The 27,197-nt window shown below is 41.8% G+C and overlaps 1 protein-coding gene across 4 annotated transcripts in view; it reads left to right on the plus strand.

Moving 5' to 3' along the window:
• arnt2 (aryl-hydrocarbon receptor nuclear translocator 2) overlaps window positions 1-23,873 on the plus strand; it is a 73,126-nt gene extending 49,253 nt beyond the window's left edge. For 3 of the 4 annotated variants that reach the window (XM_078258413.1, XM_078258581.1, XM_078258491.1), the window contains 8 exons: window positions 1,201-1,352; window positions 2,105-2,180; window positions 2,893-3,016; window positions 3,166-3,271; window positions 4,701-4,839; window positions 6,596-6,746; window positions 18,670-18,815; window positions 19,296-23,873. In XM_078258413.1, the coding sequence (XP_078114539.1) occupies window positions 1,201-1,352; window positions 2,105-2,180; window positions 2,893-3,016; window positions 3,166-3,271; window positions 4,701-4,839; window positions 6,596-6,746; window positions 18,670-18,815; window positions 19,296-19,394 (993 nt within the window). In that variant the 3' untranslated portion in view covers window positions 19,395-23,873. Of the gene's footprint in view, window positions 1-1,200; window positions 1,357-2,104; window positions 2,181-2,892; window positions 3,017-3,165; window positions 3,272-4,700; window positions 4,840-6,595; window positions 6,747-18,669; window positions 18,816-19,295 lie in introns of those variants that run through there. The other variant, XM_078258669.1, reaches the window with a different exon arrangement.
• Window positions 23,874-27,197: the final 3,324 nt, after the last annotated feature.

The following is a 27,197-nucleotide window of genomic DNA, read 5'->3' on the forward strand; positions in this document are numbered from 1 at the left end:
GCGCTACATTTCCGGTTTTGAGATTCGGGACTCTGTTTGTGTATGTTGTGCTGTTCTGGCGAAAGTATTGCTCTTCACACACTGTAGAAACAAATCTGTTACATGTATCATTACATGTTGTTATGTGTGGGGTCTTTCACATTTATAACCTAATCTGTTAAAATCTTTTAAGTGTGTGCCAGCCATAAATCATAGAGATCAAACCCGCAGATATGTTAAAGGTCTTAGTACAAATTGATGTAACAATTTTCTCAAGGTGCCAGTAAGTAGTGACAGAGAGACAAACTAGAGTGGCACTCAGAGAGCGCAGACCTCCGAGGCCAATGGTGCATTCACATGCTCCTCGGATGGTCGCATTTGCCGAGTTGGGAAGCCATTCTTCCAACTTCGGTGTGTTTATGAGCTTTAAGTCATAATGTTATAGTTAATGGGTTCTTCCTTGACCCATGCTACACCCTTCCATCAAGTTTGAATGAAAAACTGGCCAGTTTGTAGTTTGTAGCAGACAAAGAGCACATCCCTTATTGAATCTAATTAGGTTAAGCTTTCAACAAAAGTAGTGAAAGTTAAATATATATAAAGATTCAGTTCACATCTGTTGACACTTTCTGTTGGCTGAGAAGGCAGAAACACTACAGTTTTTAGTGTCAGCCTAATTAATGTTCACAACCTGTACATACAACTTGAAAATGTTATATGTTAAATTGTAATAAATTTACAAATTCAATATGTATCATACTGGATGTCAGAGCTAGGTTGATAAGCTTAAAGTATTTAAACGGTGAGCTCAGGGGAGGAAGTTAGGGACTACAGTACTGGTAGCAGCAGCTTGCCAAAGAGAGTACATAATACAGCAAAAAACACTTCAAACAGCTGCTAATTACATTCTTCTCCCTCTTCAGATTAAAGTGGTTTTGTTGACAAGTTGTAAAACGGAAATGGAAAATATGGGTTCGCCCCCTGTTCTTATCTCAGAGAAGCCTGCTCTGTAGACTCTAAACTCTTCACTCTCAGGCAACCACACTGGAAATTGTTAACTACGAATGAAGAACATTGCAATGGTAATGAGATTGTAATAAGAAGTACAGAAGGCTGTTGTCACCGTAGTTTCAATCGCTGCTACTCTTCACCTCCAGACTATAGCTGGATAATTAGTATTAAAAACAGTGAAATTGATCAGTGGTTTCCCTCCCTCTGTAGGTGGTGAAGTTGAAGGGTCAGGTTCTGTCTGTGATGTACCGTTTCCGCATGAAGAACAGGGAGTGGATGCTGATCCGAACCAGCAGCTTCACCTTCCAGAACCCATACTCTGATGAGATAGAGTACATCATCTGCACCAACACCAACGTCAAGTAGGTTCCCTTACACACACACACACACACACACACACACACACACACACACACACACACAATCCAAGGTTTTTTGGGGGGGACTACGCACAACAGTAAGCATGATCAGTCCATGTACAGTAAAGGCAATGAGTCTGTGTTACCTTATTTGAAAGAAATCTATGCATTTGTCTGTTTTCTTCTGACATTTTTTATAAACAAAAATGCCTATTATGCTTGAGTAAATGAAACCCCCAAAAACTGCTTAAAAAATAATATTAATATTTAAATACTACCGTTAAAATCATCGAGAGGCTATGGACGGGAAAGGTGAGATTAGCGCTCATGTTCAAGTTTATGTTCTGCTTCTTCAACAATTGTTAGGGAAATTGCTGATCAAACACATTAGAGAAGATTTCAGTTCCCATTTTTTCTCAATTCTTATTATTTTAGCCTCATTGGGGGGGGGGGGGTGCCAAAAATTCCTCTATGCAGGAAAAACCCTGCCACACACACACAGTTTGTAGAGGGCTACGCCTGTACTCATAGAATCTGGTGTTACAAGACATAACTATTGTTCTTCTCTAGCTGGGCTGTTTCTATTGGTGTCACACTTATCATTTACATGCATTATATGTTTTAATCAATGTTTATTTATCATGTTAGTTATCTTATTATGTAAAATTTTAAATGAAGGTAGCTTCAGTTCAACAACGTGCTGTATGTGTCAGGCCGAGGTGCTGATGGTGTATGTGGTGTGTTGTGTTTGGCAGGCAGCTACAGCAGCAGCAGCAGGCAGAACTGGAGGTTCACCAGAGGGATGGACTGACTGCCTACGATCTTTCCCAGGTAACCCTTTGCTTTAGAGACACTTCATGATCACACTCACCCCTATTTTTCACTGGGGGCAATCACTGCCATTCAAGTCAATGTCTGATATTCCACCAGCTGCGCCACGGCGCGTCCCAGAAGCGTGCGTGAAGCAGCTCTCCGCTCCGCTAAAGATAGGCGGCAGGTCTTTTTTCACGCGAGCCGCGGGGCCGTGGAACAGCGAGAGCATCCAGTCAATTTACCAAAATACACCCCACAATATCCTACGTCTCCTCTACAACACCACGGACGACCAGAGATCATCTTGGAGGTGGAAAAACATAATACACATCACAGATCCTTTTTATAAAGACAACGCCAGAAAAGAGAAGGCATGGAGTTTAACTGCAGGAGTGCTTAGAGTGCACGACCATGCAACAGCTTGCGGAGCCTTCGCGCTGGAAAGGACAGCCATGGTAACATAATTTTATGGCGTGCTGATCTCACGGCCGGAAAACCGCGGCGACCATAAATTAAGCTTTGCACTCCGCGTTGCGTTTGATAGACAAACATAGCCACCATGTTGGAGAAAGGGGATTAATCTGCTCAGTGCTGCCTCCTCTGACATCCGTTGGACTTGTGTCTATGCAGACTGCTTGTGGGTTGTTTGTGTTCATTTTTGTGACCTAGGTCTATCATCCCTAACGTCATCCCTTATGCCCTCCTACCGCTTCTTTCCCCCCCCCCTCAGGTGCCTGTGGCCAGCGTCAGCAGCGGAGTCCATGAGGCCGGGAAGAACATCGACAAAACAGAAATCCTGTTCTCCCAGGAGAGAGACCCACGCTTTTCTGAGATGTACACTGGCATCTCTGGCTGTACGACACACACACACACACACACACACACACACACACACACACACACACACACACACGTGTCCTGATAGTTTTTTTTTTTATCACCTGTGGTCTCTCCTCTCTGTTATTTCTAAAATGCTGACCCTGGTATGTGTGTGTTTGTGTAGCGGGAGATAAGAAGATGATGGTTCCCTCCTCTACAGCTGGAGGCCAGCAGCTCTACTCGCAGAGCTCCCCTATCTTCCAGCAGGGACACTCTGGCAAAAGCTTCAGGTACGCGATGTGTGTTATTTACTGCAGAGTAGTGCAGCGTTGGGAGTGTCACTCACCGACTGCTTACACACGTGGCTCATTGTGTCAAAACTCTTCACACAAGCCAAAGAAGACACAACACTTGAAGATAAATATCTCAATTCTATGTCGATATGAAACTCTGCAATCAAAATGTAACAATCCTTTCTCAAAATGGCATTTTTTCAACAAAATGATAGTCACATGCACCACTTGAATTACTCTTTCAAAGCAGCAACAACACACTTTATACACTTTATACAAAACACTGCTCTTTTTAGTACTTTGTATACCTATTTTCTCATACAGGTTTCTGTAAAAGATTGTTAAAGTACAGAACATCTACCAACATTTCAATGGATGCAATGAATTGCAGATTTGTACAAAAACACAACGAAAAGTAGAATTACAATACAGTAATCAATACATGTTACTGTAAACAAACAAAAAACAATGAAAAAATACTTGCAAATAATTTAAATGAAAAACAATTGTTGTGGTTTTGTGGTTTGTAAAGGATGGGGTGGATGGTTTATTTCAGTTCATTCACATCACAAGCAATTCCATCTTCCATTGCTTGCAGAAGAGGCATGCGGGTATGTGGCTGGCGGTCATAAACTTTCCAATGCCAAGCTGAAAAGAATTTCTCAATCTCAATGCTGTGAAGTTACATCAGTGGTTGGTGAACCAGTCCCGGACCAGAGCAGCATGGTGGAAACTAACATTATCCCAGATGACACCAAACCTGGCCTGCTGTGGTCCGTCCTGTACAACTAAATTATGTAGTGCATCCAGAAATGTGATTACGTGTGCAGTATTGTAGGCACCTAGAGTGCCATGGTGATGGAGAACTCCTTGCAGACAAATAGCGGCACAGAAGGTGATCATGTGTCTGGGTGTGTTGCCAATAGTGTTTTGCATTTTGAAGTGTTTCCCCAAATAATTGCAAGAGTTTTCATTCTTGAACAAAGTTTCTAACAGTGTCTAGTGTTTTGCAAGAAGTGTGTTGCAGAATTGCAAACATAGTGCAAAGCAGAAAACGTGTTTGTACTTTTGGTGCCTTTGTTTAAGGCATGGTTACAAAAGTTAGGGGTTTTGATGCTTTTGTCTAAGCATTCACTTTTAGTGTGTAAGCAATCAGCAAAAACTGTAAATGAAATGCCAATAAACCAGAGCACGTTTTCCTCCCATCCCGAATGCTACGTTGAGTAGCCAGAACTTCCTTCAGTGCGCTTTGGAGGAGGGTCTGGCAAAGCGAGACTAAGCCTATGGTGTGATAGTAGTGTGTCTATAGAGAAAAGTGAAAACTGACTGTGTGTGTGTGTGTGTGTGTGTGTGTGTGTGTGTGTGTGTGTGTGTGTGTGTGTGTGTGTGTGTGTGTGTGTGTGTGTGTGTGTCTTTGTGCTCACAGTTCCTCTGTGATCCATGTCCCTGGTGTGAACGACATCCAGCCATCAGGCTCATCTAATCAGAATCTAGCGCAGATCTCCAGACAGCTTAATCCCGGTCAGGTGGCATGGTCAGGCAACCGACCCCCCTTCTCTGGACAGGTAAAACACACAAATGAAAGCAAACACACACAATTATTACTGTATGTGAAACCATTGCTCTCTGTATCAATAATAAAGTCAGCCATGGCTGCCAAACTAATTTTCTCTCCCCAGACTCCTATCTCTGGTCTCTGTTAACAGATGGACTTATCTTATTGGTCATGTTTGTTATTTATGTGTGTGTGTGTGTGTGTGTGTGTGTGTGTGTGTGTGTGTGTGTGTGTGCGTGCGTGCGTGCGTGCGTGCGCGCGCGCGTGTGCGTGCGCGTGCGTGTGGGTGTGTGCGTGTGTTTCACAATCTTGCTAATGGAATGTGCTGAGCATATGTTTCTTAACAGGCTCATCTGTCTTCCACACACACTGCTGCACTTGTCAGGTCATTCTATTGGACTGAATTCTGTGGTTTTCAGTAACCACTAAATTCATCACAATAACTAGAGCCAGATGATATGAGGGGAAAAAGAGGGTTGTATGTTTTCACCATCTCTAAACACAGACATTAAGACATCATACTGGGTGATAGATGTGTCCTGCAGTACGTAGGTAAACCTGGAATTATTTAATGCAGTTGCCCAATGTTGGAAAAGCCCATTTGCCTAAAACAATGACTTGTGTCTAAGGAATGAAAGAAGATTGTGGCACAAAGTCATCAAGTTGTTTTGGAACCACAACTAGCCCCCAACATGTATTTTGGGCTGACGTCCTTGCAACAGCTGGGTGTTTGAATTACAGGAGCAAAGTAAATATGAAATGGAATATTATGTCTTGAATAGCAGCAGCACTGTCAGTATATAATAGTATTTAAATCCTCAACATTTAGTTAATTCCTATGGCCATTGTCACTGTTGCTGTAAAATTTCTCAACACAGTTGCGACCTGAACAATAACCCAAACTTAACATGCACATTTTTTGAAGCAAACAGAAATGCATTGGCGATACATTGTATCTCTGTTTTTGTTTTTTGTGACTAAGCAAAGTTACAACAACAAATAGTTATCATTTTCTGTACACAAGCTTGTACCTTCTGCTTTTTATCAAAGTTATTATTGTTAAAACCAGGAGAGTCACATACTGTGAGTCACAAAGTATTGTCTATGGAAACATTTAATAAGGACCTAACAACAGTTAAACACTAAATAATAGTACGTAGTAAGTTAAGTAAGTAAGTAGCAAGTTTTGCAATGCAATAATTGAACCAAGTGTTTTGTGAACAAAGAGTACTGTAGAATGGCTTTTTTTTATAAAATGTTTTCTCTTTCATCACGTTAAAGGCAAATTAAACTAACTAATGAAAAGCACCACTAATTCCATTAATTAGTTTTGTTCGTTCTGTTTGTGCGTTGCCTTCATGTAGAGCGTCCTTGGGTCCCTTGAAAGGCACTCTAAAAATCCAAGCTATTATTATTATTATTATTTGCTGGTGCTTACTACCTGTAATAATACCTAAAATAATGTTACACAAATACAGCAGCTGGAGTTTCATCTTGTAGTTTGGCCAACTCATGGAAATAATGTTTATTACTGTTTCAGACATTTTTCATGCGTGTAAAAAATGGTTATTAACTCATTTAAATTAATTACAAAGCATGTTCAAATTCGAAAATAAAGCTTTTGCATATTTAATGCCTATGGTAGGCATTCATAAGTAATCATAGTGTGTTTTCAGGAAGCCTAATTAAAATAGCCAGAGTGCAGTGAGCTTTGAACTCTGCAGCCCTGATATGCTGTATAGGTAACCAGTATCTGTGCTCCCCAGCCCAGTAAAGCCCAGTCCAGTCCCTTTGGTATTGGTTCTGGCCACAGCTACCAGACGGACCCGGCCTCCTACAGTCCCCTCTCATCCCCGGCCACTTCCTCCCCCAGCGGCAACGCCTACTCAGGACTGACAAACCGCAGCACAGCTTTTGGTGAGCCTTCCTCTTTTTTGTATCCTCATTTATTACTGGGTGATGTATTGTAATGTCCCACCTGTGTGGTGTGGACTGTAGAACATTAATTTGCTGTGGAAGTCTCTGTGTGTCTGCATCTGTCTGTGTGCAAACATAATCATGAACACAGAAACTGAGGAACAACATGTGAATGAAACATATCTACAGCACAGGTTCTGTCCCGTGAAAATCTTATTCGGTAGGGCTTGGTGACATTGAAATCAAAGAAAACTATTATATACCACCATGTGAATACCAATACAAAATTGCATTTAGAGTAATCAAATAAAGACCATTGTTCTACATTACATCAGACAAACCTTTGGACGTCAAACAATTTTTAACAGCTATATTTAGGTTGGGCATCGTTTTGATAGTCTGGGTGAATACTCGGTTCTGATTGGCTGCACGGTGTTCATAAAAAAGTGTCATAGGACACCTACTAAAGGAGTTCCAGTGAAACTGACTGTGTACTGTTCTAAATTAATGCGCTACATTAAAACAAAAAGGAAATGTGAATCTGTTATTTCCAACACTGTGTTGTGATTCAGTGCCTCGTCCTCTGAACACCACAAGATGGCGCTAACACACAAGCTGCAAGAAGTAAGTTACACTGCCCCTCTGGAATAACTTTGTTTCACAGCGAATAACGTTTTCTCACATCCCGTTCACTGTTCAGGTCGCTACTTTAGGCTGACGGCCAACAGTAACGTTACACATCACGGATAAAATTTGTTCGTAAAAGTCATTATATTGTTTTGGGGACAATGACATGGCTGGATAGCTAGCTTGTCTTTTTGTTAAACATACTGTCAAATTGTTTTTAGTGATTGCCAACTGTACACAATGTTATTGACTTTGAATCTTGCTAGCATAGCGTTAGCTCTCTGGCTCGTAGCTGAGCTGAAGGGTTTTACGGTGTACTGAACGGACTATAAATATCTCACGGTGGCAAGTCGTATCTAAGGTCCGTTCTATTCCCTGAAGCATTGAACAATGTTTGCATTGCATAAAAACCTTATGGGATGGGAATGATTGTTCTAGGTATTAGTCAAACCCTCAGGCATAACCAGGGAAACAGAGTTATTGTTTGGAAAAACTTTACAATTTGATTGTAAAACGTATTAAAATATGAATTAATGTTTAAAAAAAATTATTTGGCAAGTGACCATGGTATAAGTGGGTTAATGCCCTTCAAGGTGTCCATGTCAGGTATTAATGAACTTTGGCGTCAGACGGTTCATGCTTCGCGGGCGTCCATTAATACCAGACAATGGACACCTCGTCGGGCATTAACCCCTACTTAACAATTCTGATTCCAATCCGATTCTTCCTTTCTATTCCGGTTCTTATCGATTCTTGATTCCGATTCTTTGAGGGAAGGAGTTGAAATGGGTCACATGCTTATTTCGCAAATAAGAGTATCATTTTTATTTTTATTCAATGGTGATTTACAGTTTACTGGGCTTTTCTGGCGTGAAATAAAGCCACACTTTAGAGCGCCGTTTACTGTGCTCCACGGCTGCAACACAACAAGAGCCTGGAAGTATGGCGGCCACTACGGAAACCAAAACATGCGCGTGTTAAATTTAAAACTGATGATTGGATTCGAAACCAAATTTCCAAACAATTGCAATAAAAAAAAACGATTCCATTGGAACTTTTGAAACCATTCCAAGTTGGAACTGGTTCTCGATGCCCAATCCTAACCATATGTTTGTCATTGATTATCACGATTAGTCATTAAACTATACTGACACTGAACCAAATTATCACTGAACCCTTTTAATTATTCCTAGTTACATTTGTATATAAATCAGCAAAAGTTGGGCAGGACATAGTGCCACTGTTTTGGAAAGGAGAATGAACAATAGAGCTGAAATGTGTCACTCTCCCCATGCTGTCACCTTCTCCAGTGGACAGAGAGGAGTTGAAACTGAAAGGTCTTTGAACTATAGCATACAGCAGAGCTGCAAAAACAAATGACAGTGATGCAGGGTGGATGCCAGATGTAGGGAGAGAGAGACAGTGGGAACGCATGGACTGTGTTCAAAACTGCCTACTATACTAGCAGTACGAACTGATCCGGCCAAGATGTAGCATGTAGTATGCGGTATGCAAACAAAAGCAAAATCTGCAGTATGCCAAAAAATACCCAGAAGTCGTACTGATTCCGAAAACATCTCCAGTATGCATGGGACCGGTCTACCTCGCCTTCTTTGTCCCACAATGCACAATGCTGGACAGCAGTTTCATATGCTATTTGATCACAAAATAGAATTTTTGAGGCAAGAAATGAACTGTGTAGATTTCCATGACCGTCACCATTTTAAAAATATCTGTGTGTGTCACAGGTTGTTTGCAAATGTTTCCACTTCTCGTGTCCATGTGAAGGCACCATTAATACTCCTTCAGTGAGTTAGATATGTAACAGTGCTGAGGTGGTTCCTTGCAAAATGTGTGTTGGAGGGTACTTTTTACATCAAAAAGTTTCAGATTCCAAAGATATGCCACAAGTAATTACATCAACCCCTGCTGAGCTCTGGAAGATCCTTTAACATTAGAGAAAAGAGAGAAAAAGAAAAGATTGTTGCCGTCTTCAGACCGTAACTGAGACCAGGTTACATGTATTCAATTCAAATAGGAAAGCCATTTCATTGCTTTTAAGCCTTACTGGCTTGTTTTTTTTCCCCTTGTACAGACGTAATTACACGGATGGGGAAGCAAAGCAGACAGCAGGCACACTGCGTTAACAGCTCATACACACCAGCCTTTTAACACAGCACGTTGCCTCTGATAAGTGCATCTGAACACTACTTAAGAACACATCCTTTTCCACTGACAGACGGGTATAAATGAAGTTCAGTCAGACAACTCACGTTTGAAATATTTATTATAACAGCAGAACATTGTGTTTGGTGGCCAGACTCCATACTCTTTTACTGTATATTAAAGGATAACTCGGGATTTTCAACATGGCTGCAGTGAAACAATCTACAATGTAGGTTATTGGGCAATTGCAAACCTTCAATTTATGTCCACAAAAAGTGCTTGTTTTACCACTGACATGCTCAAATTCATGTCTGACAACATTATAGAAATTATCGCAACAGAGGTCCACCTTTTTAGTTAAACGTCCCATGGCATGAAAATTTCACTTTATGAGGTTTTTTAACATTAATGTGAGTTCCCCTAGCCTGCCTATGGTCCCCCCAGTGGCTAGAAATGGCGATAGATGTAAACCAAGCTCTGGGTATCCTGCTCTGCCTTCGAGAAAAGAAAGCTCAGATGGGCCAATCTGGAATCTCCTCCTTATGACGTCATAAGGAGGAAGGTTACCTCCCCTTTCTCTGCTTTGCCCGCCTCCCCTCCTCCTCAATAGCATTTAAAGCTACAGACACAGAAATGGCACATCCTAAGTATAGCTCATTGTGGGACTGGCTCCAGTGGCTGTAATTCTGCACCAAGGCTGAATTTCGGGAAAGAGACTTCAGACACAGTATTAGGGGACCACTAAGGCCTATATAAAAGCATCCAAAAAGCAGCATGTCATAGGACCTTTAAGAGTAAGATATCTAGCTTGGTGTATCTGGTAGCTTTTCTCTAACCACACCAGGGAGAAAAGGCTGTTACCAGGGTGGTTTGGATCTTTAGTGATTCTCCTAGCCTTTTTTCTTGCAACACCTGGTGTAAATAACCTGTATGCAGGGTAGGATACCGCCTATTGTATTGTCAGCCAAACAAACCGCTCTCTGCAGTGCCTGGCGGTCCTGTTCGTTGCTGCTTCTGTACCAGGCAGATACCCGGAGGCGTCTGAGGTGAAAAAGTCTCTGCATTGCGTTTCTCACCGCTGAGTCAGTATTTAGCCTCCAGGTCAGACCCTCGGTGATGTGGACACCAAGGTACTTGAAGCTGTCCACCCTCTCCACCGAGGACCTATTGACAGTCACCCTCTGAGGCTGACAATGTTGTATACGACAACAAACTACACGTTTAATGTCATATTCAATATCTCCAGATCAAGAGATTTACTTTTTTTTATTAGGAGGAGAGTAGTCTATATCTACGACCTTCCACTTCCGGGATTGCTCCGTTGCCGCCGGAAATTCTGCTGGATGTCCCTCTTTTTGGCCGGATGTCTGTCACCTTCCTCTTCCTGTGTTTTGGCATTCTAAACCCCGGTGGATTTATGAGGACTAGGGTTAACTGCTCCTCAGATCTCTGCAGGGTAAATCTAGACAGCTAGCTAGATTATCTGTCCAATATGAGTTTTCTGTTGCACAACTAAAACAACTTTTGAACTTAGGCCTACACATGTTCCACCAAAACAAGTTCCTTCCCGAGGCTCTTTTGCAGAAGCACCATGCACGCATGCGCTTAGCCCCGCCCAATTGTGATTGGTTTAAAGAAATGCCAATAAACCAGAGCATGTTTTTCTCCCACCCAGGAATGCTATGTGGACTAGCCAGACCTTCCTCCGCAGCGCTGTGGAGGAAGGTCTGGCAAAGCGAGACTAGGAGGAGAGAGCTATGTCACATCAACAAGTTATTCTGTGCAATTCCAGAAGCTTTGTAATCCAGCCAGAAACTGCAGTGTGTTTTTGGGGACCAAAAGTTGGTCAGACAAAACAAACAAGATGAACAAACATCACCTTGGACTCTGGGAATTATTAACAGCATTTTTCTACTTTTTTAGACCAAATTAATCTAGTAATTGTGGAAATAACCTGAAAACCTGAAAATTATTTCTACAAAATTTCCCTCTGAATCAAAGTGGTTAATTGAGTGGGATCTTGTTTCCTGGAGCCACACACCATAGAACACAAAGAGAATGTTTGAGTGTGTTCAGTCAGCGATGGTTCATCAGCTAGCTGCTCAGGCCTGCTGCTGTTTGTCGTCTACACTGCTGTAGGAATAAAGCCTGTCCAGCATGCAACGGCTACTTGATAGCCTTTTAATGGTCACACACATTAGCCAAATGGATTATCTCTCTCTCTGCTACCTCATTCATCTATTCTTTATTTCCTCTCTTTTGTTCTTTCTCTCAGGCTGATTTTGGGAGTTTGATTTTTACACTCCCTCATTCGTTCTCTCTTTGCTGCCAGCCCATTAGAAGGATGAAGTCAGTTACAGCCAGTGCCATTCATTTCCTCTGTTGTTGCCTGTGTTCATCAGTATTGAGTTATGATAAGCTCTGTTTTTTTCATTATCGTGAATGCTTTCCACTTCATGTATACACAACCAGTCTCCTATGTGTTTGGTTAATTACTTTTCCACTGTATTTTTATTTTTTTACATCTGCTCTCTTCCCTCTCTCTATCAGCGGCTCAGCCTCTCTCTTGTTTCTGCGTGGAGATGAGATGAGCATTTTCTTTATTACTGTGAAACAACAAGAATGTTCCCCTGCAAGGGTGTGTGTGTGTGTTTACATGTCTGTATATCCACATCTGTTGTCGGAGTGTGTAGCTGCTGTTTAGAATTGCCATCCAGGCAATGTGTTTGTTTGTGTATGAGCGAGAGAAAGAGTTACAAAAAGAAAGTCCCCCGCCCCTGAGAGGGAACAGTTAGAAAGAGTTGTTTGCACCGCGTCTAAGATCATTGGCTGTGGCCTTTCCTCTGTCTCCTCCATATGTGCCACACGTATCAGATGCAAGGCACAGAAAGTGATCGCTGACTTCTCTAACCCTGTAGCTCCTTCTTCAAATCCCCTCCAGAAGGCGATTCCAGAGTTTAAGCTCGCCTGCGGAAAAGCACTTATCCCCAAGGCTGTTGGATATTTGAACTCTGATGCACAGGCATTTGTTGTTATAGAGCAAGCATTAGCAAAAAGCACTTCAAAACGAATGTATTAGCACAAAGCACTTTAGACTCTGATCTTATCATATTTTATATATTTTTGGATGTATAAATGTGATAACTATTTTTGCTGTCCTTATGTTACATATTTATATAGATAAGAAAAATGTAATTGTCTACTGTTTTGCGTAGATGGTTTGCACATACAAAGACTGCAATTAAAAAGGGTTCATTAAAACACATCATATCACATCCAGACAGGACACATTAAAACACATTTACATAAACACTCCATACACAATACAAGCTACTGTACATTAAAAGCAGCAGCAGGTGCTCCATGGTGAGGACTGGATCCGTGGTAAATAAATAGATATGATGCACATTGAGCTGAGGTAACAAGATGGTTTCAAACTGTGGCTGTGCTTACTGATTAAGATATTTTTATGGCAACGGGGACAAACATTTTTCTAAAGATGGACTCTGCCTTTTCCCTGCTCTGTATTTGTGATATTGGGTATCTGCCAATCTGATACTTATATTTACGTTTACCATTACTTATACCATTACTATACTTACATTGACCACATTACCTTTAGCAACAGAAGGTATGCAATAGGGGTGCAAGATATATCGACTCAATATTGTTATCGCAATATCACGTTGCGCAATATTATATCTAGAGGTGCAAGATATATAGACTCAATATCATTATTGCAATATATCGAAAGTGTCGCAATAAGTATGCAATATTTTGTTTATTTTGTGGAGCGCTGCGTCCCGTCTGTTGGCTGTGTGGCTTAGTTGTGTTCGATTTAGAGCCTGCTTGAAACACTATAATGATCATGTCTCAGTGGTCAGTTACCGTGTCACTTGCACATGTTAGTGCACGTCAGCGCATGGGTCCACTACGTGACAAACCCTATGTGTGTGTGAATATTTCGACAGAGTGACAGTGTAAGTGAAGAAATAGAGACAACTAAACGGAACGAATCAGAGAAGCGAAAGAAAAGTTGCGTCCTGGTCTCTTTATTTATTTTGTACTGTACAACCAGTAAAGCATGTCCTGTTCTGTAGACATGGTCGTTATTTATTTATTCGTGTTGTACCAGTCCAATATGACACTCAGTTGAAATAAACCTTGTGTTGTAAGAAAACTTGTTATGAATCTATTTTGATGAGTTTTTCCGTAACTTTTTGTCGTTTTACATATCTTTAAAGATATCGAAATTAATATCAATATCGCAATATTCGTAATCGATATCGCAATATCACATTTTGTCAATATTGTGCAACCCTAGTATGCAATGTCGGTGGATTTATTTATTTATTTCATGAGTTTCGTGATCCAAATGCTTAAGTTCCTGGTTCAAAACTATTAAGTTGAACAGCTTAAATTGTTGATATGATATGGATTGAATTTCATTTTTAATTTGGAAGACTGTGAGTCTTTAAATTGACTTGACACGATAGTTGACACAGTGGAGTTTTCAGGTGGGCATCCTCGGCTGAGAAAGGCCCCACAGTGTATCCCCCCAATCACCCAATCAAGCCGGAGCCCAGCAGGAGTCTTGTCCCTTTACCACAGCCGCTGGCTGCTTCTCTCAGCTGCCTCAGATATTGCTTTGATGGCCTGGCGCAGGCTCTGGCCTCTGATTCCCAGGTCTCTAAGCAGTCTGGTGGTAGACACTGCCACGAACCCCCTGCACCCCACCTCCACTGGACGGACTTCAGTTTTCCATCCCTGATATTGTGCTTCAACAGCTAGCTCAGCATAGCGTAGCTGTTTTCACTCGTATGCCTCATCCACTGAGTCCTCCCAGGGTACAGTGAGTTTGATGATGAAGACCTTCTTCAAAGAGGGGGACCAGAGAACTATGTCAGGCCTAAGTGTGGTGATTGCAATCTCTGGAGGAAAAACGAGCCGCCGACCAACATCCACTAGCATCTTCCAGTCACAGGCCCCTCAAAGCTGACCATGCTCCAGAGAAGTGGGGCTGCACATGGCTACCTTTGCCCCCATGCGGACAAAGTTGATCTGCAGTGGATTGGGTGCTGATGGTGGTAGGGAGTTGGAAGCATTCCGTTTGTTTTCCAGGGTGGCTTCGAGGATCTTAAGGACTTGGTTATGACGCCAGGCGTAATGTCCCTGGGTGAGGCTGACTCTACACCCGGTCAGTATGTTCTTGAGAGAACCTGGCCTGGAGCAGAGGGCACATCCTGGATCTTCACCCAACCACTGATGGAGATTGCTAGGTGTTGGAAGAACACCGTATGTAGTCCTGATGATGAAGCTGATTCGCTTCGCTTCCATGCTCCACAACTCCTTCCAGCTGATCCTCCTTCTCTCCACACTCTCCCAACGTGTCCACTGTCCCTGTTTACCAAGGGTAACTGCCTTGGCCCACCTTGCTGCTTCCTCCTGCCGGTGTATTTCCTTCACCACCAATTTCCTCCGTTCTGGTGCCGTGGCTGTATTCCAGGCCTCTCCTTCCCTGCTGGACATGCCCCACTATGTCCGCAAGTCTGAGAGCGACTACTGCCTCCTCCACCGCACTGGCTGGTCTCCATTTGCAGCCTGCCACCAAGGTTGGTGCGTTGTTACTCACCATTGCATCACAAGATTCAATCAGTGTCATCTGGAGTCTTACTTTAGCACACTTGAATTCCTCTGGTGAGACTGGTGAGGGGCAGTTTGAGGGCGCAATCTCTGTAGAGGCATATGGTGGTAAGGCATCGAGGCACTCCAAGCCATTTCTTGATCTAGCCTGTGATTCCTCTTTCCAACTTCTCCACTGTTGAGATAGGGATCTCAAAAATGGAAAGGGTCCACAGCACTCGGGGAAGAAGGCCAAATTGTAAACACCCGGCCTTCAATCTTCCAGGCAGCTGAGTGTTGTCGATTGCCAGGAGCCCACTTCTGATTTCCTTCCGCAGCTGCTGTACCTGATCTTTATCCTTTAGGCTGGCATCATACCACCTTCCGAGTAGGGCTAGTGCAATATCCAAATCACAGATTTGGATATTGATATTTGTTAAAGGCAAAATATGTGTCAAACCATTCTGAATGAAGTATTGTGGTGCTTCAGAGACGTCCTGGCCTACAAATCCTATCCTACAGACTACAGAAAACCTCTTTGTTTGGTACAGATCCTCGGAAAAATCACACTATAATCATTTAAATTTTTTAAGATGTAATATTAGTCAGTGAAAATGAGAATAATGACACAAACATGATCATTCCCTTCAATATCGTATCATATTGCAATCGCAATATCAGTCAAAAATAATCGCAATTAGATATTTTTCTCATATCGTGCAGCCCTACTTCCCGAGGTTCTTAAGAGGCTGGTCAGACACTGTTGGGATGGGCTCCTCTCCAATGAAGAATCTGCAGTCAGAGAGCACTCCCTTGACAATGGAGATGCTGTGTGACTTTGATGGCTTTATCTTCATGCGAGCCCAGCTGATGTTCTCCTCCAGTTTTTCGAGCAGTTTCTTGGTACATGGAGCAGTGGTGGTCAGAGTAGTGATGTCATCCATAAAGGCTCTGAGGGGAGGAAGGCGTGTGCCCGTGTTAAGCCGCTGCCCACCCACTCCCTATTTTGACGCCCGGATGATGACCTCCATTGCCATTGTAATGGCCAGGGTTGAGATCGTGCATCCTGCCATGATACCAACTTCCAAGGATTGCCAAGACGTGGTAAAATCAGCCGTGGTAAAGCAGAACTGCTTGGAAGTAGGATTTAACCAGGGTTGTAATGGTGTCCAGAATGTGAAAGAAGGTGAAGGCGGCCCACAGGAGTTCATGGGGCACTGACCCAAAGGCATTAGCAAGGTCCAAAAAGACGACATGGAGGTCCTTTTTCCTCGCCTTTGCGGTCTGGATCTGGTGCCAGATCATGCTAGAGTGTTCCAAGCATCAAGAAAAACCTGAGATCCTGCTTTCCGTACCAATGTATCAATGTACTTATTTCTTTGAAGGTATTCGGACATCCTTTTAGCAATGACGCTGAAGAAGATTTTACCCTCTACATTTAGTAAGGATATTGGCCGAAACTGGCTGATGTTCTCTGCCTTCTTCTCCTTTGGGATCAGGACCCCTCCTGCCCTACGCCACACTTTGGGCACCATCTTCCTCTGCCACACTGTTCTCATGAGCTTTCAAAGAAACCTCAGGACAACCTCAGCGCATTCTTGTACACCTTGTATGGGATTCCATTAGGTCCTTGGGCTGATGCCGCCCTTGCCCGTTGTACTGCCCATTCTACTTCTCTGCAGGTCGGGGGACCAGTCTCCATCTGATTTGATCTGAGTTGATTGGTGGGATGTCTGGTGGAATGGTCATCCGTTCATGCTGTCTTGGATCAGAGTGTGTCGCTTTCAGGTGATCTTCCAGTTCTTTCCTTGCTGCCTTCTAATGAAAAGGCTTTTTAGAAACTTGAAGGGGTCTTTGTAGAACTGTGTTCTAGGTCTTTCTTTTTTCCTTCTGCGTAGGTTTTCTGCTCTGCAGAGGGATGCCAATCGGTTTTTGATGTCAGCTTGAAGCACCTTAATCCTTTTCCCCCTCCAAGGCTTTCTTCCACTGCTTCCGAAGTTGCCTCCTCTGTTGGATGAGGCACTTGATCTCTTGTTGACTCCTGGAGGTTGGCACAGTTGGAGACTTTTTCTGGCCTTTCCCTTCTTGTATACCAAAGCGTTCTGCTCCATACCGGTGGATGATGTCCCCCATACTCTCCAACTTCTTTTCCGCTGTGCCTTTAAGTTGCTCTAGGGTCAGGGACAAATCGCTGTTGTTTGCTTCCCACTGTTTCTTGACGGCAGCAGCTGGCCATTTCACACATGGTCTGTGCCCGACCAGCCTCCTCTCGATTGTGGGTCTGGAAAGTTGGGTGGGATTCTCTGTGCTTGAGGGTACTTTCTCCATGACAGTGGTGCTGACGCACTGCAAGCTGTGGTTTGGGTCCAGTTGCTGTGCTTCATTCGACTGACTTCACTCTTTTGGCAGAAGGTAGTCAATACGAGGCCCCTGTCTCTGGTTTCCTAAACACTTTCTCTTCCCCTGATGAATCCTCAACCCATGGTATGACGTAACTTTCCTCCATCCGCAGGCACATATCTGAACTACAGGCGCACTCAGGTCACTCTGACTGTACAGTGTCACAGTGTTAAGTGGAGTGTCTTCCCTCACACATGATCTTTAGCTAGTACAGACACCAGCTGGCAGAGAGCACACAAACCTGGCAACCACCAAGATTAATTTTGCTCTGTCATCGAGGTACTCACAGAATTAACATGAATCTGTTAACGTGAACATGTTCACTAAGGCTACATTTACATTGCTACATATTGGTTTAAAAAACAAATATATCTTTTGCTACGTTTCGCCCCTCTCATTCACCCTGCTCTGGCGTTTCCGAGCCCCCTCTCATTCACCCTGCTCTGGCGTTTCCGAGCCCCTAAACCGGAGACATTTGGAAACACTTCTGACCCGTTTTGGTTTGGAATCTGCGGGATTGTGTTGCAGTCTCAACGGCCGCAAACAGAGACCTTTGGCAACACCGACACAGCAACTGGTGTCTCATGTTTATGCCCAGTATACAAGAATGTTGATGAGATATTTTGGTTTGGGCATGTTAGTTTAAATAGGGATTAGTTATTCTACTGGAGCTAAAAACACTTGTGTGCACAGAGATCGCTTTTGGCTCAAAACTCTGCTTAAAATCCAAAACATAGCAATGTAAATGTAGCCTAACAAACTATCACTTATCACTACAAGTGGGTTGGCATTCTATATTTGTGTCCCAGGGAGTTATGATGGACGGTAAAGATGGGCAACCTGTCTGTGTTATCAGACTCAATTTAAGACTTAAGAGTGAGGAATTTGCATTTACTAAATGATGAAGTGAATACATAATAAAGCAAGACAAAAAGTCATTTGAAACACAGGATAATAGTAGCATTGTTAGTGTGAGCAGCACATAACACTGCTAACAGCAGCCAGACAAAACAGTGTCACAGTACATACTCATCAGATCCAACTGTATTTAATATATTGTGGTTAAATCAAACGCCTGCATGAGTTATAACCCTGCGTGTGATTCCAGATGTGTCGGGAGAGAGCAGTCAGAGTGGAGCCCAGTTCCAGGGGCGTCCCAGTGAGGTCTGGTCCCAGTGGCAGAACCAGCATCACTCACAGCAGGCCGGGGAACAGCACACACACCCCAACCCCAGCCAGACAGAGGTCTTCCAGGTAACACACACACACACACTTAGACATTACAACGGCTTGAGCTAGAAAATGAATGGCAAAGCACTTTTAAAACAGCCTAGGGCAAAATCTACTTTATATTTCACTCGTTTGACTTCAGACATCACTACGTCTTTTTGATGTGGGATTTGTTTTAAAAATCAAATTATTGATTTTTTATTCAATTTTTGTTGTTTAAGATAACATACTATTTCACTGTTACTTTTGATAAGAGGACACATGTTGTTCTGCACAGTTTATACAAATAAAGGAATATTTTAGTCATTTGTCTGCAGCTCATTCTGTTACACAAATTGTCAGAAAATCGTATTGTCAACTTAAAATCATGAATTGTATCATTACATCCCTATTAGAAACCCTGCTGTGAAGTGTCAGAGTGTCTTCCAGCTGCTGGCTGCTGACCACTGTACACAGATATGTGATATGTCTGCCCCCCCATCCCCCGTCCCTGTGTCTCTGTAGGACATGTTACCGATGGCTGGCGATCCCACCCAGGGAACAGCCAACTACAACATTGAGGACTTTGCTGACCTCGGCATGTTCCCACCCTTCTCTGAGTAAAGAAACAAAAACTTTTCTCCATCACTCTCCCTCTCAGAACTGGACTGATGTTTGCATTCATCTGTCATGTTGTTTCATTTTTCTAATATTGCTGGATCGCCAACACAAAGCTGATGTGATGTCTGTCTACACGTGTCATACACAACACACAGTTCACTCACCGTTTGGGCTCCGCAGCCTGCAGTATTTATCTGTGAACTTACACATACCTCATCTTTGTAAAGATGGAAGGCACACCAATCAACCTGTATCAGCTCTCTGACTGTCATCACAATGATACACACATCGTCTCGAGCTCTTAGAAGAAATGGGGCGATCTGGGGCATTCAGGTTGCTGAAACTAGTGATGGTCAAATGAAGCTTTGCGAACCGCTGTCTTTTTTTCTGAGCTCACTAGATGGCACTCTCTGTTCAAAGAAAAAGGTTAAAGGAATGGCAATTCAGTGTGTTTTCAACCCTTTGTTGAACAGAGAGCGCCATCTAGTGATCTCAGAAAATAAAGACAGTGGTTCACGAAGCTTCATTTGACCATCACTAGCTGAAACTGTTCCCTGCATTCAGCGCCAGCATGACCAGAGGAGGGAAGTCACGTGATTCTAGCTCTTTTGACTCCGATGAAACACTAGTCTTCTAATAAAGTTTGTTGCCTCATGGCCGTGTGCTCCAGAATACTTTGGACCAAATCTGCCGTTCTCTGAGAGCACCATGACAGGTTTGCAATTCCCTGTGAGGCGGTCAAAGTGTGTTAAACCTCTTCCTTCATGTGATTATAGCTGTATTTGTCAGAGACTAGTATCAGTATTATTATCCAAGATTTTACACTTCCTCTCTCTAAAAATGTCCACATGGTAGAGCTATGGTGATATGGAACAAATCAGATATCACAATATTTTTTAATAAATACCTCAAGGGTGATATTGCGGCGGTATTGTAGGGTTGACTATTGGTCACTATTTAACTATTGGAAAATGACATCACTTTACTGTAATGCAGCTTTTAAAACCAGGAAAAGACAACACTTGTGTCATATCACAATGTTACGATATCCAAAATCTAAGACAATATCTAGTCTCATATATCGATGTCGATATAATATCGGCACCATTTTTGTCCGCGGTTCATGTCTGCAAGCAACGCAGATTACCAAAATTTAGGACTATGCCAATTTCACATACACACTTCACCCGATGTTCTGTACACTTACCGTCTTTCAGCGCACCTCAGCAAGCACTGCTCTGTTGTTGAATGCTAAACAAGCAAGTTTGTGTGCTAGTTCTCCAGGGGAATATCCATTGATTGGTTTACACTTTGATAGATGTCTTTTGGACCAATAGTTTTGGAGAAAAGTGGGGGAAAGTAACACCTCCGCCTTCAACGCGAAGTCCAAAGGCACAACGGTGTTCCATACAGAGCGTATCAACGGCGCAAAATTGTTTGATCTGTTAAAGAATGAAAATTCAAAGTGTTAAAATAGTCAACTTCTGTAATTAACATTAACTTTATTGACCCTTCATTAAAGAAAACTGCTTAAGAGGATGACATGCATACAGACCTGCTGCTCCGGCTGCACTGCAACAGTGGCGCCAAGCGGTCATTGCCGGGTGTTGATGTTAAAAAAAAAAGGCCATTTCAAAGCATTTATTCAACAAATGGTGATATTTAACAACTTGTGATGACATAATAATCACTTCATACAGACTACAGTACTACGAGAACATAGATTACGTTTGATTGTACTTTTTCGCTGCTCTGGTCATTTCCCCTCAGAAGCTGTTTTCGGGACTTCAGCTTCCCCACCCTCCATTGTCAAGCGCTGTGGGCGCATCAATCAAACTCACTGGATTCACACAGAAACAAATGCCGTGGGTGTCTCAGTGGTGGTCGGGGATGAGAGAGGGGAAAATGAAGGTGACAAGTATATATATTTTATTCATGACCAGGAAGTATTCATTTAGCGAGCGGCGGTAAAATGTCAACTGTACGGAACATCGTTAGTGTACGGAACACCGTTTGTCTACGTTTATGGGGGAGCTCAGACACAGATAGAGCAGAGGAGATGCTGCCTGCGTCTTATAATAATTTAGCCCCGGGACCATTTAATACCGTTTTTTTATGGTAGGCCCACCCATTATGATTGAGCACACAGAAATGTGCACAAAAAATATTAGGCTGATGGATCTAGTAGTAGGCTACGCAAGATTAGCTGTGGACAGGCACTAGAGTTACTTAAATAAAAAAATAATGCGTTAGACTACTAGTTAATGCCTGGGTTCTGTAACGCTTTTGTCTACACACTAATCAGTCATTCTGCTGTCAACAACAAAGAGACTTGCTCTGTGAAGCTGGGTTAAAGCTAGGGTTTATGGTCGCCGCGGTGTTCCCAGCGTGAGGTGTGCGAGCCATAAAATTACGTCACCGCGGCTGTTTCCAGCGCAAAGGCTCTGCAAGTTGTCGCGGCCCATGCTCGTGCACCGCTGAATGTTTCAGGCAGTAAGCTACAGGGTGACTGCTCCTCAACTGCTGCAGAGCATTAACAGTTAGTACAGTCCATGTCATAGGTAATAATAGTCCCTCTGACACAAAGTAGCATCTTAAGGTACTAGCCAGAGAGTCTCTGCTGCAGCCGATCTGTTCCGGATCAAGTTGTTTCATGCAGGTCTTTTTGATAGGATTATTTAAGCTAATGTTGTTGGACAACTGAAACACGCTGCAGTAAATTTGACCTAAATTGTAATTTATTGATTTTACAGTAATACGTTATTATATATTATTATAATTATATATATATATATATATATATATATATATATATATATTATACTATATTATATAGTGTTGCTGACACTGAGTTCTGCTGCACGATATCTTCACAATTGATTTAACTGTAAAAAGTTACACCATGGTAATAAATCATGACTTATCTGTTGAGGAATTCAGACCTGTCCTATTCCAGAAAGGTTGGCCAAAGTTTCAGAGTTCTGATTGTAACTGGGTGGAGAAAAAAAGATTGCAAAACATTGGCTTACTCTGTGCACATTAAAAACTGAAATAGCTTCTTTTTTTTTAAAGATGTTGAGAATAGGTTTGACACCATGCCTATAGAGGGTGTGAGGGTGAGCAGCAGATCACGCCTGCTGCTGTAGATCTCATCACAGTCTCAACATCCCATACAGCAAACGGTTTCTGTAAATATGTGGCATCGCCAGTCCCTTTACTTCTCAGCATGATTATATTGTAGTGTGAGCGCACAGGGTAATACACAGTTGCCTGGTTCACAGCATGGTTCACACCCATGCAGATAGGTTGCCTGGACACAAATCCTGATCTGATCACTTGTAAATAACAGATCATACAGTCTGTCTTAAAGATCGGATTATGGAAACAAATCGGATATGCCTGCAGTCTGAACGTAGCCATGGTGACATCCATTCAGGAATACAGTAAGTGTATCAATTGACTTCAGCTGTCAGTCCAGACAGGATGTCACTCAGTCACTCACAGCACAGCAAGGCCAAAAAAGTTAAAAAAAATAAATAATAGTAGGACCAGTACTCGACCGATCGCCTCCTCTGGTTGTACCTGCAGTGACTGTAGAGAGCATTGTTGATGTTCATGCCAATCCCAACACTACATGCCCCCCCCCAACACACACACAGAAATATTTCTGAGTGTTGAAGAAGTTCACCTCCATCTGCCTCTTGCACACCACCTCTGTCAAACTGCCGCAGGAGAGAAGCTGCACGGCTCCGCCTGCTGCTGTTCCTCTCTCTCTCTCTCTCTCTCTCTCTCTCTCTCTCTCTCTCATCAACCTTACTGTGTAAACTTTATGTAGTGATGTCCACCCCTCTAGAGACAAAACCTGATGCGAGTGTAGAAGGATTCTATGTATAAATTCAAAATAAAAAATAATACAAAAAAAATAAAAAACCTCATTGCAGACAGTTGCTAAGCTAAGGCTTAAAGTGCACTTCATGAGGCTAACTGCTAATCTCACCAGCCTGCTTTAAAAAGGGAAAAACCGCCATACCGTCCAAGCAAAGCGCAGTATTTACTAGTGTATCGGTGTTCTTCAGCTCTGGCTACTTGACTTTATTACTTTATAACCTTTTGAACTATTAAGAGACTGAATAATACTTTCTAGCGGGGGAGCTTTTACATGATAGATTGTATAATGTCTCTGACGGACGGAAGGGAGAACAGACATCAGAGTCCTTTTGCTAAAGATCTCAAATGGATGTTTTTTTTGTAAATAATGTGATTTTTATGTCGACTTGTGTTAATTTCACACAGTACGTTTTTTGTGTAGGTTTTAATGATATTGTGTGCAATGTGAGTACATATTTAACTATTGGTATTTAGTTAGTCTATTAATTGTACATTGAGTTCTAGACCTGTATAAATTGTGTAAATGTGACCCATTATTTTTGTGTAACAAATTGTGCTTGTGACAATAAATTCTTATTGGTTGCGTGGCTTCCAGTCACAGTGTTAGTCTTTTGTTATTCTGACATGTTTCACCTTCAGATTTGGGTTTTTGAGGGGCAAAATCCTTTTTGTGTTAAACTGTAACTGTACATAAAAAGACAGTCTTCTCTGCCATAAACCATATAACCAATTAGGCCCGTCAGGTTTGGGTCGGGCCAGGCTGAAATTTCTCAAACTTCCCCCAGGCTTGAACCCGGGCCGGGTAAGCGTTTCCCGCTGTGTGTTTTTATTATACTAATGAAGACCTTATAGTCTTTGTAATGTCATGAATAATGGCATATGTAATGTGGGCTTTGTGTGACCACAGCTTCTGGATATTTGTTCAGCTTACACGCATGTATAAAAAAAAGCAGTGGAAATTCAGGCCCAAAACTGCTGTCATGGCTCGGGGACTGGAAAGAGGGCCAGATATGTATAGTTTATTAACATGCTTTTATTTAATCGAAAAAAAAGTCTAATATCTTTGACTATATTATTGCATGTCTCATATAGTCTTCTCACTTACAGTTTGGTCGACATAAAGCCCTAAAAAAGTCAGCAAAAAAGTTCCTTAGCCGTCATAGAGTTTAGCAAATAAAGCAAAACAATGATTACATTTTTAAAAGCAGCTACCACACAGCCGACTCATAGCAACCTGTTTTACAGCCTGAGTATGAAAACTCTGCTCCTGGGGGAATTTCTGAGTTTCAAAGTCAGCAAGAGTGTCGCGTAATTACAGTTTGAAAAACAGTTTTTGGTTTGGCGCACAACTAGGCGGGCCAACATCTATTGTGAACCTAAATTGATTGCGGCCCTTGAGTTTGACACAAATGCTCTAGTGTGTGTGTGTGTGTGTGTGTGTGTGTGTGTGTGTGTGTGTGTGTGTGTGTGTGTGTGAATTAGCAGATTTATATTTTATATATATATATATATATATACATATATATATATATTATATTACCAACAAAACATATGATCATCTTATAAAATGTGATGCTTTGTTAAGGGATTAAACCAACTAACAGCATGTAAAGTAGTAGGAATTATCTACACCTTGACCAACTACAACAGTACAATTATTCCCCCACATTAATGCATGAGTAATAATAATAACAATATATGGTAGTATAATATTCACAGAAGTCCTTTTTCTGTATCAGAATCAGTTTTAACGGCCAAGCAAGTGTAAACAGCTCTTAAAGTACAGACACAGAAATAGACATACTGCTAAAAACCATGACAACACAGCTGAACAAGCTTTTGATCCTTTAAGTACATTTAGCTGATAATACTGAATGCACTCTTATGTGACGGGGAAGTGTGATGACTTTACAGGTACACATCAGAGTGTTTACAGGTTTTGGGGAGTACTACTGCAATGTAAGAACTTGTAATGGAGTATTTCACATCGTGGTATTGCTACTTTTACTTAAACCTGCAATAACTGTGTTTTTTGGCCTATTTAAGGCCTGCGGAAACAAATTGTGAACACAACATAGACATATCACATTTTAAGTACACATCCAGCAGTTATGCAGAAACATCCTGCATTTGGAGTTGTGTTTCTGACCACCTGATGAATCAAAGTCCAATATTATTCTTTTAGTACTGCTTAGGGAACTATGTAAATGGACTATTTATATATCGCTTTTCTAGTCTTAACGACTACTCAAAGCTCTTTAACATAGTACAGGAACCATTCACCTTTCACACAAAGGCTACCATACAAGTTGCACCCGTAGAAAAAATTGGTGCCGGTCATGTGACCTGTAAAGTTACCACCCAAATGGGAAAAGTTCCGGTCAAGTATTTTCCATGTTTATTGCGCTTAAAAACAATTGACTGGCAGGCTATATAAATAATAATATCATCAAGGAATGTAGATTTATACTATTTATATTGAAATGTAGGCTACTTGCTACAGGCATCTCTGTCATAATAAATAATTTACATAAATAATTAAATCAATGCACATAACATTGTGTCAATCTGAATTAAAATAGGCCTATTTTCCATTTGCTAGGCAGAGGAAATAAAATAATACAAACTACGGTCTACAGTCATTTTTCTAAATGATAAAAGATTGTTCGTTGTTTTAATAGAACGAAATCACTGTAGCTTATTTGAACACAATTTAAATTGTGCAGATGGAATTATTTCCAACGGTCATTCTGACCGGAGACTATTAGAATTTTCAATTCTCAAACTCAGGTGTACAGAGGGATGTTAGAGCAGATTAGTTGAAACCAGCTGCCTGCTGCTGCTGAAAATGACGCTATGAGAGCAGTGAGAGTGCACCATCACAGTAAAGTTACGGGCCAGACAGCTGAACAATGGACTTGAAACTCACTTTAAAGCTCGTATCATTTACTGAGGCTGTGTAGATCAGTTATAACCCATTAATAGAACTTTGTTGAACGGTTGTAAGGTTGTGAACAATCCTTCTGGCTACTGTTTGTCACTATGATAGCTGCTTTGTCTTTTGGGCCTCTTTCAAACTAAAAAACAACATTAGTGATGTCATTCTGCATCACCAGTGCTACATGAAGAAATAAGTAGGGATGGGTACCGAAATCTATACCTTTTTAGGCACCGAGCGAATTGCCTCTAAAGTATCGAGTATCGAAAAATGCCTCGTCATTCAATACCCAATTTCAATACATAGGGAGTAAATCTCATCAGTGTCGGTGAGCCAATCAGCACGCAGCATGCTTCTACCAAGATCTAATAGTGCGGCTGATTGGCTGTCTAACGTTACACGTAGCAGGAAAAACTCTTACACAGAGATGGGACTCACGTAGGAGGAGCTGAAAAATAAATAAAAAAAGATTTGTGCTGTAATGTGTAATGTAATTTATTTTTGTTAAAATGGATTTTATAAAATTGGTATCGAAAAAAGTATCGTTTAGGAACCAGTATCGAAGTCATGGTATTGGTATTGGTACCGGAAATCTTTGAATGATCACCAGCCCTAGAAATAAGAGAGGATGAGCATTATGAGTCCAGAGTCCACAGTGTACTCTGTGTACACAAACAATGTTGTCAATGCTTTCGTTAAGGTGTAGAGACCCTGGTGATACTTGGTGCAAAGTTTCATGTTGTGTTGAGCCTTAGTGTTTTAAAAATAGCTATTTTGAAGCTACCATAAAAGTGCCCCTAGCACTCCCATTCAAAAGGCCATTTGACCGAAAAATGAAAATACGGTAAATCTTAAAAATGGCGATTCTGTCCTAAATATGCTTTTAAACGAAAGTTTGACTCGGGTACATTCACAAAAAGAACCTAGGTTGCATTTTGGCGAGAGTTACGCTAAGTACATTTCTACCAGTTTCGCGACAA

The sequence above is a fragment of the Sander vitreus genome, chromosome 1, assembly GCF_031162955.1.
Source record: "Sander vitreus isolate 19-12246 chromosome 1, sanVit1, whole genome shotgun sequence".
NCBI lineage: Eukaryota > Metazoa > Chordata > Actinopteri > Perciformes > Percidae > Sander > Sander vitreus.